The following is a 16,651-nucleotide window of genomic DNA, read 5'->3' on the forward strand; positions in this document are numbered from 1 at the left end:
CACAGACACTTGAAATTCATATCACACATTACAGTAGTCTGAGTTTCCTGGTACTATATAATTTTTAACGCTTATATAAAAGTCAACTTTTTAATCTTACTGTCACTTATTGTTTGTTTTCCCCACCACTAACATAAAATCCAGAACATAATGTATATTTGTCTATAGTAACATAAATATATGCATACATTGTACTAAAATCTTTTGTTCAGTGCAATGGCAGGAATGTCACATTTTTTAAAAGATTTTATTTATTGGGGTGCCTGGGTGGCTCAGTCATTAAGGGTCTGCCTTTGGCTCAGGTCATGATTCCAGGGTCCTGGGATCGAGCCCCGCATTGGGCTCCCTGCTCAGTGGGAAGCCTGCTTCTCCCTCTCCCACTCCCCCTGCTTGTGTTCCCTTTCTCGCTGTCTCTCTCCATCAAATAAATAAATAAAATCTTTTTTTAAAAGATTTTTTTTAAAAATTTTATTTATTTATTTAGAGGAGAGAGAACATGAGTGAGAAAGTGAGAGAGAGCATGAGCAAAGTGGGGAGGGGCAGAGGGAGAAACAGACTCCTCAATGAGCAGGGATCCCGATGTGGGGCTTGATCCCAGGACCCCAGGACTATGACCTGAGCCGAAGGCAGACGCCTAACCCACCGAGCCACCCAGGCACCCCAGGAATGCCACATTTTAAAGACAGGAGAAGTCTGTCATCTGTAGAACAATCGTAGGAATCAAACGATCTCAGCAATGATGCTAAACTCTATTCTTTTGTCAAAAGTATTTCTGATTTTAGATAATCCTACCTTTGGGTTTTCACCAAAAACAAGAACAAAAACAAAAAAAAACAACTTATAAAAGATGTAATGTATTCTGGGTTTCTTTAAAAGATGGATGTTCACATTTCTGAGTTTGCATTAGTTTGAAACTTCGGGAAAGTCAGAAGCTTAAAGCATCCAGAGAGAGAGGCAGAGTGCAAGTGGGAGTGAGCACGTATTGTAATCTCATCCATTACATGGATCTGGGAAGTTCTGCATTCACATGTAGGTGGAGAGCCTTGCCTTTGTAGGTTCCCCATGTTTAGTGCTAATTTTAGGTTGCCTGCTACCCTCAAGGACTTTGGCTGACGTGGTTTGTGCACAGGTATCAGTTAACAGACTGGGTGGCTGCTTGTTCTAGGTCTGCATCTCCAAGCAGAGATTCACACTGTTGCTTGCAGTCCAGGAGTGGTTGGGAAGTTTAGAGCATCCACTCAGTTGAAAGGTGCTCTGATACCATTGTGGATCTGAGCAAGTCTGTTGTACAACTGGGAGAGGCAGAATGACCTGGTGGAAAATGCATGAACATTGGCATCAGATTTGGGTTTAAAATCTGGCTTTTCCACCTATAGGCTGTGTGACTATTAGTTTATTTCTATGAGCCTCAGATTCCTCATTTGTAAAATGCAGAGCAGTCATAGGGAATAAGTGGACTAACATGTCCAAAAGTGCCCGGTATTTGGAAAGTTCCACCACTATGATACAGGAGTGGTGTGAGTAACATCCACAGTAACTGGTTTAGCTTCCTTTCCTGGCGTGATCAGGTAAAACCTGGCTAACCACATTTTCAGACAAAGCTCTTAAAAATCATCTGTTCTATCCCCAGTCAGAGAATAAGTACCTAGAGAAATTCCAAGCCTGGAGAGGGTCTGAGAAAGAGAGAGAAAGGAGAGGGAGGGAGGGAGAGAGAAGGAGAGTGTTCTTTGGGAGTTGTATTAGTTCTGTGCTTTTCTATATTGATACTCAGTGGCATTCAGCTGGTACAATGAGATTGTACACTATTAATTTATTTTTAAAGATTCCTTAACTCAGTGTACACTTTTTCTTTTATCTCATCTTATATGAAACCCAATTAGAGGTTTTAAGAAGGCGACATGTAATCAATGCTTTTACTCACAGGTGATTTTCCTTGAGAAACATTTACAGTTACGGTGCTTTGAAATGTTCATCAGCTTAAACAACAAGAAAGGGACATTCAAATTGAATTAGATTGTCCAATGGTTCCACGATCTATTGACCAAGTGAGGAGTTATGATGCACTTTAATTGAGCCTAAGGCTTCTTATATTCTTTTAAAATGCCCTTAGGTTGGATTGTACAGAGTAAAAGATAGGTGTTTATTTTCAAAATTGACTTAAAGTATTATTGAAACAATGAGAAATCCAAAGACTCAGGGAATTCTAAAACTAAAAGTATCTGCCTCTTTTTTTCTTGTCACTGTGCTCTTTGAATAGTAGCTCATAGTAATAGTTTGTGCTAGAAGGCCCTCCGTTGAGGTAACCCATTCATTACGATAACGTAGTTCACCTTTTCCTTCTTTTTCTCCAATTTGACTCTAGAGCAAACTAAAGGCCTTGAGTCATTTTGGAGTTAACATATAATAGACCATGATAGCAAGATTTCAGATAAATAGCATAGAATAAAAATATTAAGATATAATATGATTTTTTAAAACTACAATGTAAAATTTGTCAGTAGTTAGCTAGTATTATCTTCAAAAACATTTTGTAAAGATTTTCAGAACTAGTTTAAGTTTTGCTAGTGAAAATAATCACTTAAAATAAGGTAATTTTGTAACTGTTTTTCTTTTTTCTTTTTTTCTTTTCAATTTCAGGGTCAACCTGGTCCTCACGTAAGTGAATTCTTTTCCTAACAAATTAATTTCAATTTAGGATTTCCTCAATGTGGAGATTTTTCTGCAATTTTTTCAAAGGCTATAAAAAAGCTATGAACCAGTAATCATGACACCACACAGTAGAACAAATATTTCCCAGGAGTAAAGCTCTGGGGCCTCTCCAGGGTTGTGTGAGCCACATCAGCTGTTGGGCCAGATGGCAAGTTTAACAATGTACTATCATACAAAGCAGAACTCTTAACTGATCTGAAACAGTGCCACAGGACTTTAATGTAAGATAAAATGACTTAGTGGATGTCGGGAATGAACTGGTTTGCGTTAGGTACTGATTAATCATGTACTAATAATGTTGCCGTAAATCCACACAGACTCTGATTATTGAGACTGTGATCATACCAGCGACTTTTGATTCATTACAGACAGATATTGAATTTGATCTACATTTTCAATATAAACCAACTGCTGAAGACATGATTTATAATTAAATGTGAATGCAGCCAACAGAAAAATCTTTAGATCTATAAATCATATTGAAGAAAATGAGGAAATTTGAGGAAGGGGAGGAATGTGTAGGAAGATGAAAGTCCAAAAGAAGGGAGTTGTCAGAAATGAAGAGTCAGTAAAAAACAACACACTCAATATTAGTACTGATTGTGGTCTGTAGGAAGCTATGGAGAAGGGAAAGCCATTATTAATGTTTTACCTTTAACACCATAGTACGCATAAATAACATAGCTATTTATTGAGTTCCTCTTACGTCTCTTTCCCCTTGATATGCCAAATACTATTTCTGCCCTGGATTATTTTGTAAATAAACAATTTTCATGATATCTTTATAAGTCAATATCTAAATTATTTGTTGTGGGCTAATTCTCATACTAGACCATGAGAATATTATTTATAGTTTTTATGAGCTCTGTGTCTAAGGCTATCTAACAAAACAAAAAACCCCACGTACTCTCATACCACGCTCATGAGAAAAAGTTTGATGTGTGATTAATTTATATTCATATCAGAGAATACTCATTATTTGTGATTTCCACTCTTATTTTCTAAGTTGGCTTAATTACTGGAGGGAAAAAAAAACAGAAAAGAAAGTTGTAGCTTATTTCCTAAATTTGAAACTGCTGCATTATAATGGGATGAAGTCAAAGTAAAAGGTGCTTTGCATGCTTTATTTTATTTAATGCTTAAAACAGCCCTGGGAAGAACAACTTGATACACACACACACACACAAACACACATACACACACACAGAATCAGAAGAGATCCATGACTCACCTGGGGTGACACCATAAAACTAGGGGCAGAAATCAAGTATGTCTGTAAAAACCTCTACCCCCGTAGCACTCAGCTCTCAAGAGAAGACGAAAAGGTGAAATAACAGAGGATAAAAGAAGCTGGGGTGCTGGTTTTGAGATTATTATAATCTGCAACATATTTTAAGTATTAATAGGACCTCTGTTTTAGCTGGGATTACCTCTCCCTACCCTAAAGCAGTCTTTTAGATAAGGATTTGACTATAAGTAATTCTTTGGGAGACAATCCCAGGAAGCATTGTGAGGGAGTAGGGAAATGACACAGGAGAGGCAAGAGGGCCAGAAAACAGATGCATTCCTGAGGAAGCTGTGAGAGACCATAGAGCTTGTCTCAGAATTGCCCACTGAAAAGCCGGGGAAATTGATGTATTTATCTACTAATTTCCCTTGCTCTATTGTTGAGAATTGTGCCTAGGTGTTAACTCCCCAGCTCTTCTAGTCTGGCCCAGAAGGTCCAGCGCTCTCCAGCTGCTAGAGGAATGCAGGCAGGCAGCCGTGGGACATGTGAGACCTCTATCCTCAACGCTGCCTTGGACGGAGGCAGCCGTGAGGGTTGGCACCTACATCTGCGACAGTGTCCAAGTGCAAGAGTCTTACAGACAAAACAAAGAGGGGAAATTTCAGATATGGATATAAAGACTTGGAAAATGGGACAAAAAGACAGCATTGAAAGCATATTAGTTAATGAGATGTTAAAGAAAATAGCTAAGAAGAAGAACATGTTCATAATAAATCTTGAGTTCACAGCCACAGTTAATGAGCAGAGGAAAGATGATAAACCAGTGATAAACCAGCGTAGGGAGCCAAGAATGGGCAGAACATGATAGATCACTGTAACCAAGATTTGAAAATATATCATGGCACTTAAAAAAGTAAAGTCTATCTAACTGTCTGTACTTGAAAACTTTGGAACCTTTCAAGGAAGATAGAATTGACCTTTTAAAATGGTGACCTGCTCTGGTTTTCCTTCACCTTGGCTATCTGTTTGCCTTTAGTGGACACTCGAATCACATGATCATTTTGTTCAAAATGTCTCCCGCTTGTCACAACAAAATGATAAGCCATGGATTCAGGAAGAATTGGCATGAGGGCAAATGCAAAGCCAGGAAATAACTCACATCATCTTTCTATGGCACAAAAAATAGGCAAAGAGTTGTTGGTATGTCCCCATGGAAAAGTCTTGACCTACCTCTTAACTCTACATCATCATCATAACATTTTTCAAAAGAAACTTCCAATTTTAGATTTTAAATTAAGTAATTCTTGATGGAGTTTTTAATTTAGTGCTTAATGATTATTAACTATGCACTGAGATTTTTATAAATTATAGATGTATCTTGATATACAGGCTCCTTTCCATCTGTATTTTTATATTCCCTACCACCTATCATAATGTATTACTTTCCCAGCCTCTAATCTACTCTCGGGAAATTTCTTCTGCAAAAAGTAGAAACTAAATAGGCTTTTACCTCCAAGAACAAATTTTGTCTATCTAAAAATATGAACACTTAGAAATGATGTAGTAAACGTGATTATCAATATGTGCAGCAGAGTTATAGTATTTTATACAATTATATTTTACATTACCAGTTACCACAAATCCACTTTTTCCTTGAGTAAATTTATATAAACTACACATTAAATCTATTTAATATGTATTATAATGTACATACAGTGAATAAGCAAGCAGTGTACTTTTAAAATCTAAATTAGGAAATTTTTATGGATTTTTAAATGGTTGAAAGGTTTCTTTTATTTGTTCAAATTTCTCTTAAAATGTTCATGTTCTGTTTTTTTGTTTACTAAAAATGATTTTATTCACATAAAATCATTACAGGAACTTATAATTTGGGGTATGTCTTCCCTTTTTTTCCTTCAACTTTTTGGTGACTTAAAATGATACCCACTTTTTTTCTTGAAATACCTACTTCTTTAATTTCCCTAATTTTATAAGATTTCTGAGCTAAAATTCTTCATAACTTATTTTTTGTTATTTATACATGTAAGTTTCAATGCAACTAAAGTGCCATATTCCTTCCCTGCTAATACTGCTCCTCCCTTATCCCTGTGTCTTCTTAGCACATATTGTTAACTGTGGGGAAAAGAAAGAGCATGAACATTGCAAAACTTTCTCTTTACCCTCTCTCCCCATCTCCTTTTGCAACTAGTTAAGGGAGGAAAAAAAAGAAGAAAGTTTGCTACTTAAACAAGATTTCTCCAAACAAGTTCTCTTAACTAGTCCTCAAACCCAAATTTCTCACCCAATCCCTGAGTCATAACCATGTCACCAAGGGATGACTCGTTAGCTGGACTACCTATTGCACTGAAAATCCATACTCCCACTGACTGGGTAGCATTGTGAGAGATACATTTCTAAAATCCCAAATCCCAATTTACAGTTGATTTTCCATTAAGATAGCATTACCAAAACTGTTTCTATTGTACAATAAGAATTTTTTTTTGGTGTGTTAGGAATAGGCTTTTGTGGATTAAGCTGGGAACATAAACCATATTTTATTAGGATTCCTGTGGGAAGATACAATCAGATTTCCAAACAACTAACTTCAAAAAAAAAAAAAAAGAGTTGTCAATGTTTGAGTTGAGAGATTGCACATCCTTTAAAGTTTAGTAAAGTACTTGGGCAGAATTATAATTGGCAACTTGTTATTCATGTGCAAATATTTATGTCAGTAGAGTGTTCTTGCGTAGGTTGAACATTCCCGCGTCATCTTATTCACGGTATTATTCAGTGCAAAACTCTTCCTTAGAGAGGGAAAAGCTTAATTCTGCTTTTTTGATATGATACCTTCTTTAGTTAGGACTTCCAGATTAATACGGTTTTATTTTGTAGACTGATGGTAAAAAGGGAAAATGTCTATTATTCAGGGAGTTCTTCTGATCATCTTCCAAAAGCTGAAGACGGCCTAGATGGATTTAGCTTAGGTTGTTAAGAAATTGTGAGGACTGCAAAGCTAAATGGCAGGGATAGTGTGAAACTGAATATGAAAATAGGCCTTAGGGAAGAGAGGTGAGTCTTTGCATTTACCTAAATGGGTGAGCAAATGGTTCTTGACAAGGGAAATGAGACGGTGAAAGGGTATTAGGAAGAAAAAAAAAAAGGCAATTCTAGCAGCTGTGGTTAAGATGGGAAAAGAGGCAGGAAAGTGAGTGGAGAGAATGCTGCTGTGAATCCGTTGTATCAAAGGAAATCAAATCCTTGGAGAGGAAAAAGAATGGAATAGAGTAAATAATGTCAGACACGGGGAAAAAAATGGCTGGGTAAGAAGAGAAAAAATTAGTGATGAGAGAGCAAGTCAGGGAAGAAAGGAGGAAAAGAAATGAGAAAAAAGACAGATGGAGTTTGTATTTCAAACTAGAGGTCATGAGAATTATTTGGGAGGTGGGGCAAAATTAATCTATTGAAATGAAAGTCACCCTACTATTTGTTCATTAATTCATATTAGCACAGTTTAAGTCAATACCTCAAGGATTATTTAGCTCCTATGTACAAGGCACAGCAATAAGGCTGTGAAATTGTGGTGAACAAGATAGACCCAGTCTCTGTTCTTTTGACAGTTCTTTAAATAATAATAGTCAAGGAGAGTGTTGAAGTTCTCTCAACTCTCGCAGACCCACCATTCCAAGGATGAGTTCAACCCCACCTACAAATCCTGTCCAGCACCTGCACACCTGGTAATCCCCAGGTGTAATGGGGACCTTAAATGTGAGGCATTTAAGAAAGCTATTTTCCAACATGCAAGTGACCCATTGCTCTAAGTGTGGTCCTGGTGCCATGCCTTAGTTCTAATGATTGAGTTTCTGCCCACATTCAGGCACCTCTGTTCTGATAGCTGAGTCCTGCCTCCCCATGCCTACCATTCTCTGTCTACATGATGCTCTTCATCCCAGGTCCTCCTTTTCCTCTCCTCTCTACTACCAGGTGTGAGAGTTGAGGTGCTCATGCTCTATGCAACCACAGTGAAATCCCTCTTGCTCACTGCCTACCTGACAGAATCCCACATTTCTATATCTTTTGATCCTTTTCTTTTGATCCTGACCATTGCCACTTTTCATGCTGTGAGGACATGACTCTTGCCTGCCTGGCCAGACATGACTGCAAGGGAGGTGAGTCAGGAAAGTGCACATTCAGCTTTTTCCTGTCTTGATGATGGAGATATCGAGGGGTAGGATGGAGCATAGCAGCAGCTAATATCCCATATATGTCTGCTGGATAAAGTTGTTCTGTCATGGTTCTGATGATGTAATTCTTCTGACTCCAAAACTTTAAATTTCAATGTGATTACCACTTAGAGGCCAACAAAATCTAATTATTTGCCCGACATTTAAATCCTTTGATTTGGCCTGTTTTTCTAGCCCTATCTCTCACTAATTTTTCATTTAATGCTCTGAACACTATGCATCATCCAAACCAAATACAACCATGTTCCTTTTTTTTCTCTTCAAATATGCTTTTCTTCATTTGTCTTTTCTTAGAATAGCCTTTTCTCAGAACTGTTTTCCTCTTAGCCCCTAGATATACTCAGTTTCCACACATCCAGATATGGTCACCTTTCATACTTACATGACACTTCTTCCATCAAGATATCTGCTCTCTCTTTTGCTGAATCTCCACAACACTTTATGTGTACAGCTTTTTTTTTTTTTAAAGATTTTATTTATTCATTTGTCAGAGAGAGAGAGAGAGAAAGAGCACAAGCAGGTGGCAGGCAGAGGGACAAGCAGGCTCCCCGCTGAGCAAGGAGTCAGATGTGGGACTCAATCCCAGGACCCCAGGACCATGACCTGAGCCGAAGGCAGACACTCAACCGACTGAGCCACCCAGGCATCCCTGTGTACAGCTTTTTATACTCCTTTACACTAGAGGGGGGCCTAGACAGTGAAGCCAGATAGACTGCAAGTCAAACCCTAGGTTTTCACTTACAAGCTCTGTGACCTTGGGTAAGTTACTCAATCACTCTGAGTCTCCATTTTCCCCATCTGTAAAGCAGAGATAATAATTTCTTACCTCAACAGATAGTGTGAGTATTAAAATAATAGATGTATAACTTTTAATGCAGTGCCTAGTACATGACAGGCACTTAGTAAATATTAATTTCCTCCTTCCATTGTACTTTTTCCTCTTTCTATTGTATCGTAGTCATTTATACACATCCCTTCTCTCTTGACTACTAGCTTTTATGGTCTTCAAAGGCAGAGCTATGCCTTCTCTCATCTTTAGTATCCTCCATAACACTTCACTTAGTACCTGGTACATAGTAGATGTTCAAAAATAATGTTGGGTTATGAACGGTAAATGCAAGGGTTTAAGGAAAAGGAAGCTGAGGAGGAGAGAAAACTATCAGCTCTTCATGATTCTAAGTATCCTGTCAGTAATACTGTGCGTCATCAATAATGCCACTTAAAACAGGCCTCTGAGGTTTCAAAGCTCTGAGATTTTATTGAACATTTGTCAATTTTAATATCTCACTTCCACTTGGTTTGGAGAGTTTGGATACCTTTGTTTACTTTTATTATAGTAGTTTATTTATATTGATGTTTAATATTTGGTAAAATAAACAGATAGCCTTAACCCAGGGCCATACTTAAGATGTACTATTTTAGTTTTTAACCATTTATTTGTAGGGTTCAAGGCTTATCTTTGATTTTTAATAATCAAGACAGTTACAGAAAGTAGTTTATGGTGGTTGTGTTTCAGGCCACATTTCTTAAACAATAACATTCTCCCACTAATAAATATTTTAATAGAAATATAGAAACTGGTTTTAAAAAACCTTCTCAGGAGTCCATCTTGTACGCATTATAAAGATACAGTGGCCTTTTCGTCATCTCCAATAACTCCATCAGTATGTTCAGTAGAAGGTAGTGAGATAGTGGAACCACTGTATTAACTGAAAGGTACCCCTTCTGTACCAAGGGCATTTCTTTTGCGTACAATTTTCAGAATTTCAAAGCCTTCCTCATAACTCTCCTTTGGAGTTGCATGTGAACATAAAGGAGATATAATTCCCTTAGGAATTTGGAGGACTAATGCGGCGTGTATGTTGTAATTCTGCATTACTCAGTGAGAAAAAAATGTAAGAGAAAACCACAAGCAAATACCATCAGACAACTGCACATGAAGGCGTGTGACTTCCATTTGTATTTTTTCAAATGCACTTGAGAAGAAGTAGAAGATGTCACATTGCCTTCCCTTTTTGCTGTTTTGTTGTTGTTCTGACATTGTCACTGCCATTTCACAATATTTTACTAAAATGTAAAGAATCAGGCTGTGTGTGTCTTGTAAGGAATTATTCCCAAATAAAACAGTATATTTTGGGACAATATTTAACTTTCTGTTCATATGTTTTTAATTATATACTAAGCTCCTTCTAACCTAACACTTTAGCAATTCCCATATTTCATGTTTGTGTTCCAGTCCAGCCTTTTTCAGATCCATATAGTCTCACTTGGGGGCAAGGGGAGGACATGTACATTCTCCAAGAAATTTGAAAAGCATGTGTCAGTGTGTGCATGTGTGTGTGTGTATGTGTGTGTATGTATAGAAAGTATTTATTTTGCTCAATATATAATAGAACTATCATATTAAACTAGTAATGTTTTCATTCCTGAATAAATTACGCTAGATCTGAAAAAATAGTATCATTCCCCACTATCTGTATTTTATGTGGTGGTTATATGATGAAGAGATTGATTATAAAAGTCTTAACATTTTAGATTTTTTGGTATTTGATTAAGTAATTGGTTAATTGAAAGATTCCATTGTACTCCATATAGCTTATACATATATATATTTATAGACATATATTTATATACTTAATACTATATAAATATAAACTTACATACTATACACATAGCATAACAGCTTATTTATTTTACTATATCCATATATTTTTTTTTAACATGGTGATTTGTATATTGAAATGGTATAATGTCATCTCAATATTTAATTTTAGCTTAAAATTCTTTCCCACTGAAATTAATTGAAGAACTACTTTCTATTGCCAACTTTATGTTTTATTTTCTATCAAACATATTCCTTTTAATTCTGCCTGAATAAAGGTGAATGGCACGTAGACTTTCATGAATAATTAAATTAGTCCAACTTTGATTTACATATATTGAAGTTGTTATCAATCCCTGAACTTATTCATCTTTGTATCTCAATTTCTTTATCTGGTGTTGATATATATATAAAATGCACAATAAATTTTTATTGAATAAATGTCTACAATTGGGGCACCTGGGTGGCTCAGTCGGTTAAGCGGCCGATTCTTGGTTTTGGCTCAGGTTGTGATCTCAGGGTCCTGAGATTGGGTTCCACACTGAGCATGGAGTCTGCTTGTCCCTCCCGCTCCCCCTGTGTCCCTCCCTACTCTCTCTCTCTCTCTCATTTTAAAATAAGAAAATAAAATTTAAAAATATAAAATAAATGCCTACAGTTAATAATTCAGATTTAAAGATAATTTTATATATATTTAATGATGAAAAGACTGAAACAGCTGAAAATATCAGCTTTTAGCAGTCCGTTTTTAAAGGGAGCATACAGAATACACTGCGTAGAGTTAAGGGACTGGGCTACATGGGCAGATGCCTGCATTTAAATACTGGTCACTTACAAACTGTATGACTTTGGGCAAATTATCTGTTTTCCTTCAGTTTTTCAACGTAAAATAAAGATGGTTGGCTTGACTTAATACACGACTTAATGAAGCATTTAGAACAGTGTATGGCACGTGTGTTATTATTCAAGTCCTATTTATGCACATGTAAACATCTGCATACAAACCCTCTTATATGAGCACTCACACTGAGACAGCCATGACATCATATAACCCTTATAATGGGACCTCATCTGCTGGATAAACATCCAGTAGAATAATGGCCTCAAGTCATATAGAAATTTAGGTTAAGTAGTTCAATTTTAAAATTAAGAAATTCATGAAAAGTGATTATCACTGTTAGAGATGATTCTAGTATAGGATTCTCTAAAACAAATATTTAGTGTACACTTGTGTGTCTAATTCTTTCCAAAGCTAGTGGAGAGTTTTAGTTAAAAATATTACTCTTCAGTGAAGTAAAATTAATTCACTTTGAAATGTTTCAAACTTCAAAAAAATTTATGAATTTTCTCAAGTAATATTATATAAGTGTATGTAATTTCACATATATGTTTTTATGGATTCCTTGGTTTGACAATTTTGATATCATAACCAATAGTCTTAATCGGCTGAATTTATTTTCTCTCTAAATATCTAAATATCTCCAGTCATATTTAGTTGATACCATGTTTTAAATATAGAATGTATTTATTGTGCAATGTGGAGATTAAAATGGAGGAATGCTATAAGATAGTAGGTAGAAAGATAGCTCCAGAAACATTTTATTCTACCTTCTTTCTTTTGGGTAGGCCACAATTAAACTTAGTTTAAATAATAACTACGGGAGACTACTACCTCTCGAAGTTAATGTGAGCCTTTACACTTCAGGTTTATTTTTTTCAAATGGTCAGTATATTCAATGCTAATTATTTAAGATTTAGATCAGGCATAATCTATTGTCATAATTCACGTTCAGTAAATAGTCTTTCTATAAAAAAATACACTGAGGGGCACCTGGGTGGCTCGGTGGGTTAAGCACGTGCCTTTGGCTCAGGTCCTGATTTCAGGGTCCTGGGATCGAGCCCCGCGTTGGGCTCCCTGCTCAGCGGGTAGCCTGCTTCTCCCTCTGCCCCTCCCCTGCTTGTGCTCTCTCTCTCCCTGAAAAATAAATAAAATCTTAAAAAAATACACTGAGTTGAAAACAAATCAAAGGTGATGCATCCTTAATTGATATAGTTGAATAAATACTGAGTGTCATTTAGTAAGAATAGTTATGACACACTTCCCTTGAAACCTTTTACCTGGCAACCTGAACTATGGAGCTATTTGGAAAAGAATAAACACAGTGGGGTTTTCAGTTTCTGAAAGAAATCTTATCCTTGCAATAAACTCAGAACTACCATTTACACTCGTGCAGGTTGTGTACTGTGCAAAGCTGTTCAGCAAAGGGACAGGGAAGGTCTGAAATTCAGCTCGTGCTTCGTTTGCCAACCTATGAGCTCTGGCATGGGGCTGCATCTTCCTGGAGGAAAGCCTTCTTATCTAATTAATACAGTCTCAGCGTGGACCATCAGGACCCTGAATGAAGTGCAAGCAACTTACTTGAAGAAAACTAACCAGTCTTAGTGGTGGGACTCAGGATCTGAGATGAGAACAGTGTGTTCGGGAAGAAAGGTAGAGTGGGCAGTAGGCATCGTCCTGGAGAGAAGCCACAGCTAGGTGTGCAGTAGACAAGTAGCAGCTGAAGTTGTGGAAATGAGTGAGATGCCCAGAAAGTGTATACCGAAGGTAAGAGAAGTCATGGGTGGAGGAGGGTTAGTTATGAAGTACAGAGAGAGGGAGGAAAAGGGAGGTCTCCTACAGAGAAACCCCCAAGACAGTGGAAGACCCAGAAGAAGGCATTGCCAGAGAAGCTAAAGGAGAGCCGTCAGCTCTGTGAACTATAGTCACAGGGTTTCCAGCTATGAGGTTACTTAGCAACTTTAGTGGTCTGATGGTTTTCAAAACAATATTGCCATGGTTTTAGGAATGACTCAGTATTGAAAATATGGGGAGATTAAAAATAGAACATTCTTCCTAAAAGTTGGGAGTCACAGGCAGGAGGCAGACAGGAGCCAAAAACATCTGTCCATATTTGAGGTGTGAGAAAAGATCTTTAACTGAGTAGAGTTCATCTTCAAGAGACTGTGCAAAGTTGTTTTATTCCTTTTACTATTAGTCTTTACTCTCTGAACTAGAGTTATGAGTCAACAGATGAGAAATTATAGTGACCCCAAAAAGCACAACTTCTAGCTGAAATCAAATATATCCTCATAAACATTCACTGGAAGCATGTTGGCCATACAAATATCTGTGACTTTGACAGTCAGCAGGCTATTCAGGGAATACTAATTTTGGCTCTGATAACTTCTGAGAGCTCTCTGTTGCAGGAAACCTGATAATATATTTATTGACACTTACCATGTATAAAATACAAGACTACATTTGAATTAGGAAGAGAAGAGTGGAAGGAAATAATATTTACAAACCATATGTTCTTTTAATTACTTCCTGCAACTCCCATATGAGGTAAATATTGTTTGTTCCATCCTACAGATGCAGAAACTGAGGCTCAGAGAGGTTAAGTGACCTGCCAAAGGTCATGTTTTAGTACGTGTTAAAGCCTCCAAAGGCATTGTTTGTTGTATTTCCCATATACCTCTCTTCTTGCCCTTAGGAGCCCTGATAGCTTAGTATGAAGCACAAATCTTATACCTAGCATGGTCAGCTGAGTTTTATGAAAGAGTCACAAGTGCATTAGGAATTCAAAACAGGGAAAACATCTCCAAAGGAGGGTCAAGTAAAGCTTAGGGAAGAGAAATCACTGAGATGAGCCATCAATGATGGGCCGTAATGACAGTGAGATTGTAGAGGGGTGGAGACAGGATGCTTACTGGACTAACATTTGTACTGGGACTAACATTTCTTTTAGAAACTCAAATCTCTGCTATGGTTATTTTTTTTTCCAAATAGCTCCATAGCTCTAGTTGCCAGAAAAGAGGTTTCAAGAAGGTGTGCTATAATTATTCCAAGTCTAATGATAATTAAGAATGCTTATTCAGTGGAAAGAATGGCATAAACAGAGATACAGTGGTGACAGCTGTGAAGGGTCTTCTGAGAACATCTAGTATTCAAGGCTGACTGGAGGACAGGATCCTCATGTGGGGAATCGGGGCAGGGGTGGGAGAGGGGATAAAAGAGAAAAGAAAAGTTAGGAGCAGATCATAGAGGACTTTGGACATAGGCAGAAGTTAACACTTCATTTGGTGGGAATCTGAAGCATCGCCTAAAATAAAATTTTTAATTATGTAACTACTTCTTTGGGCAATTCTCAAACATACTCAAAAGGAAAAGAAAATGGTATCATAAATTGCCCTGGAACTGCTACCCAGCTTCAAGAATTATCAATGGCTGGCTAATCTTGTTTCATAAATCCCTTTCCCTTGTTTTTCTTGTTTTGTTTTGTTTGCTGATATATTTTTAAAAGCAAAACCTAGATATCACGTCATTGCATCTGCAAATACTAAAATACAAATCTCTGATAGGGCCTTTCTAAAATATAACCATCATTTCATTATCAACCCTAATAAAATCAACAATAATTTCTTATTATCATCATATTCAAATTTCCCCGGTTGTCTCAAACATGTCTCTTTATAGATGGCTTGTTTGAATCAAGATCCCAAACCCGGTTGGCATTTAATTGCTATAACTCTTCGGTCTCTTTTACTGTCTAGGCCTCTTCTCCTAAAAAAATTTTTTCACGTCACCAATTTTCCCACAACAGTTGATCTGTATTCCATATATGGAATGCCCCATGTTCTGGATTGATCTAATTAAATCCTCATGGTGCTGTTTAGCTTGTTCCCCTGTCTTCTGTATTTCTCATAAACTGCGAGTTCCATTTAGAAGTTTGATTAGGTTCTGGTTCAATTTTTTGGAATAATCTCTTATGAAGGTGTAGTATACTCCCTTCTTCATTATATCAAGAGGCAGGTAATATTCTTTTGATCAGCAGGTCAAATGGTATTGGCCTGATTCCCTGCAACCTATCCTGTAACAGCTTTTGCATCCATGGAGGATTGTTGCCTATAATGACGTTTTCGTTGGGCCCTTGACAGTTTTGGGGCTGAGGAATATGTTCAGGAATGTGCTTTAGGAAATCTAATCTGACAAAAGTATGTAGGATGAAATAAAGTGAGGGAAGACCTGGAGAGGCTTGTAGACTATTCTTGTTTTCCAGGAATAAGGATGCTGGCAACAAATATGGAAAGATAGATTCAAGGGATTTTGTGGAGAATGAAATCTCTGAGACTTGGCAATAGATTCCAATTGCCGAATCAAACATAACACTGACCTTTTAGAGTTGGAGGAGTAGTGGTGTGTTTAACAAAAACAGGAAGGTCAGGAGTCATGAGTGGCTTGCAGTAGAAATTGAGAAGTTTGGTTTGAGAATGATGAGTTTTAGCTGATGATGGCGTATCTTGGCTTAGACATCTGGTGAGCAGTTGGAAATGCAGCACTGCAGCCTGGAAAAGAATTGAGGACATGAGTCAGGTAATAATTAAAGCCTTGAGGGTACATTTGATAGCTGATGAAGGGAGTAAAGTGAAAAGACAAAAGGTTTAGACACAAATTTGGGCAATTGTGACATGTTTGGGTTTTGTCAACCCTTCCTCCCCAAAGCTCTGGTTTATTTAGTTTTAGTTCAGCCCAGGGTGACTCCTTTCCAGGGCCCCAAAGACTGGCTCAGCAGTTTCCCTTCTCATAGCTTAGCTTTCTTCTTCCTAATGGAAAGAAATGCCCCCAAGACCAATATGTATTTCAACTCCTGTTACTTTATTTTTCCTAAAACCAGATTATAAAAATATGACTTCTACTCTGCTACCTCCCTTCTCTTTCCTCAAATCCAATTTTCTTTCTTTCTATGGCCAATCTATTATTAAACAAGTTTGATGGAGATAGTTTGAGAAGATAGGACCTTAAAGTGAGGGAATAGAGGGCAAAAGCAACTT

The 16,651-nt window shown here is 37.2% G+C and overlaps 1 protein-coding gene across 1 annotated transcript in view; it reads left to right on the top strand.

Moving 5' to 3' along the window:
- Window positions 1-16,651, top strand: part of COL25A1 (collagen type XXV alpha 1 chain) — a 461,910-nt gene that overhangs the window by 272,692 nt on the left and 172,567 nt on the right. Inside the window, exon 5 of the mRNA XM_081812014.1 lies at window positions 2,638-2,655. Within this exon, the coding sequence (XP_081668140.1) occupies window positions 2,638-2,655 (18 nt within the window). The remainder of the gene's footprint in view (window positions 1-2,637; window positions 2,656-16,651) is intronic.

The sequence above is a fragment of the Leptonychotes weddellii genome, chromosome 2, assembly GCF_054177405.1.
Source record: "Leptonychotes weddellii isolate Sample4059 chromosome 2, ASM5417740v2, whole genome shotgun sequence".
Taxonomy (NCBI): domain Eukaryota; kingdom Metazoa; phylum Chordata; class Mammalia; order Carnivora; family Phocidae; genus Leptonychotes; species Leptonychotes weddellii.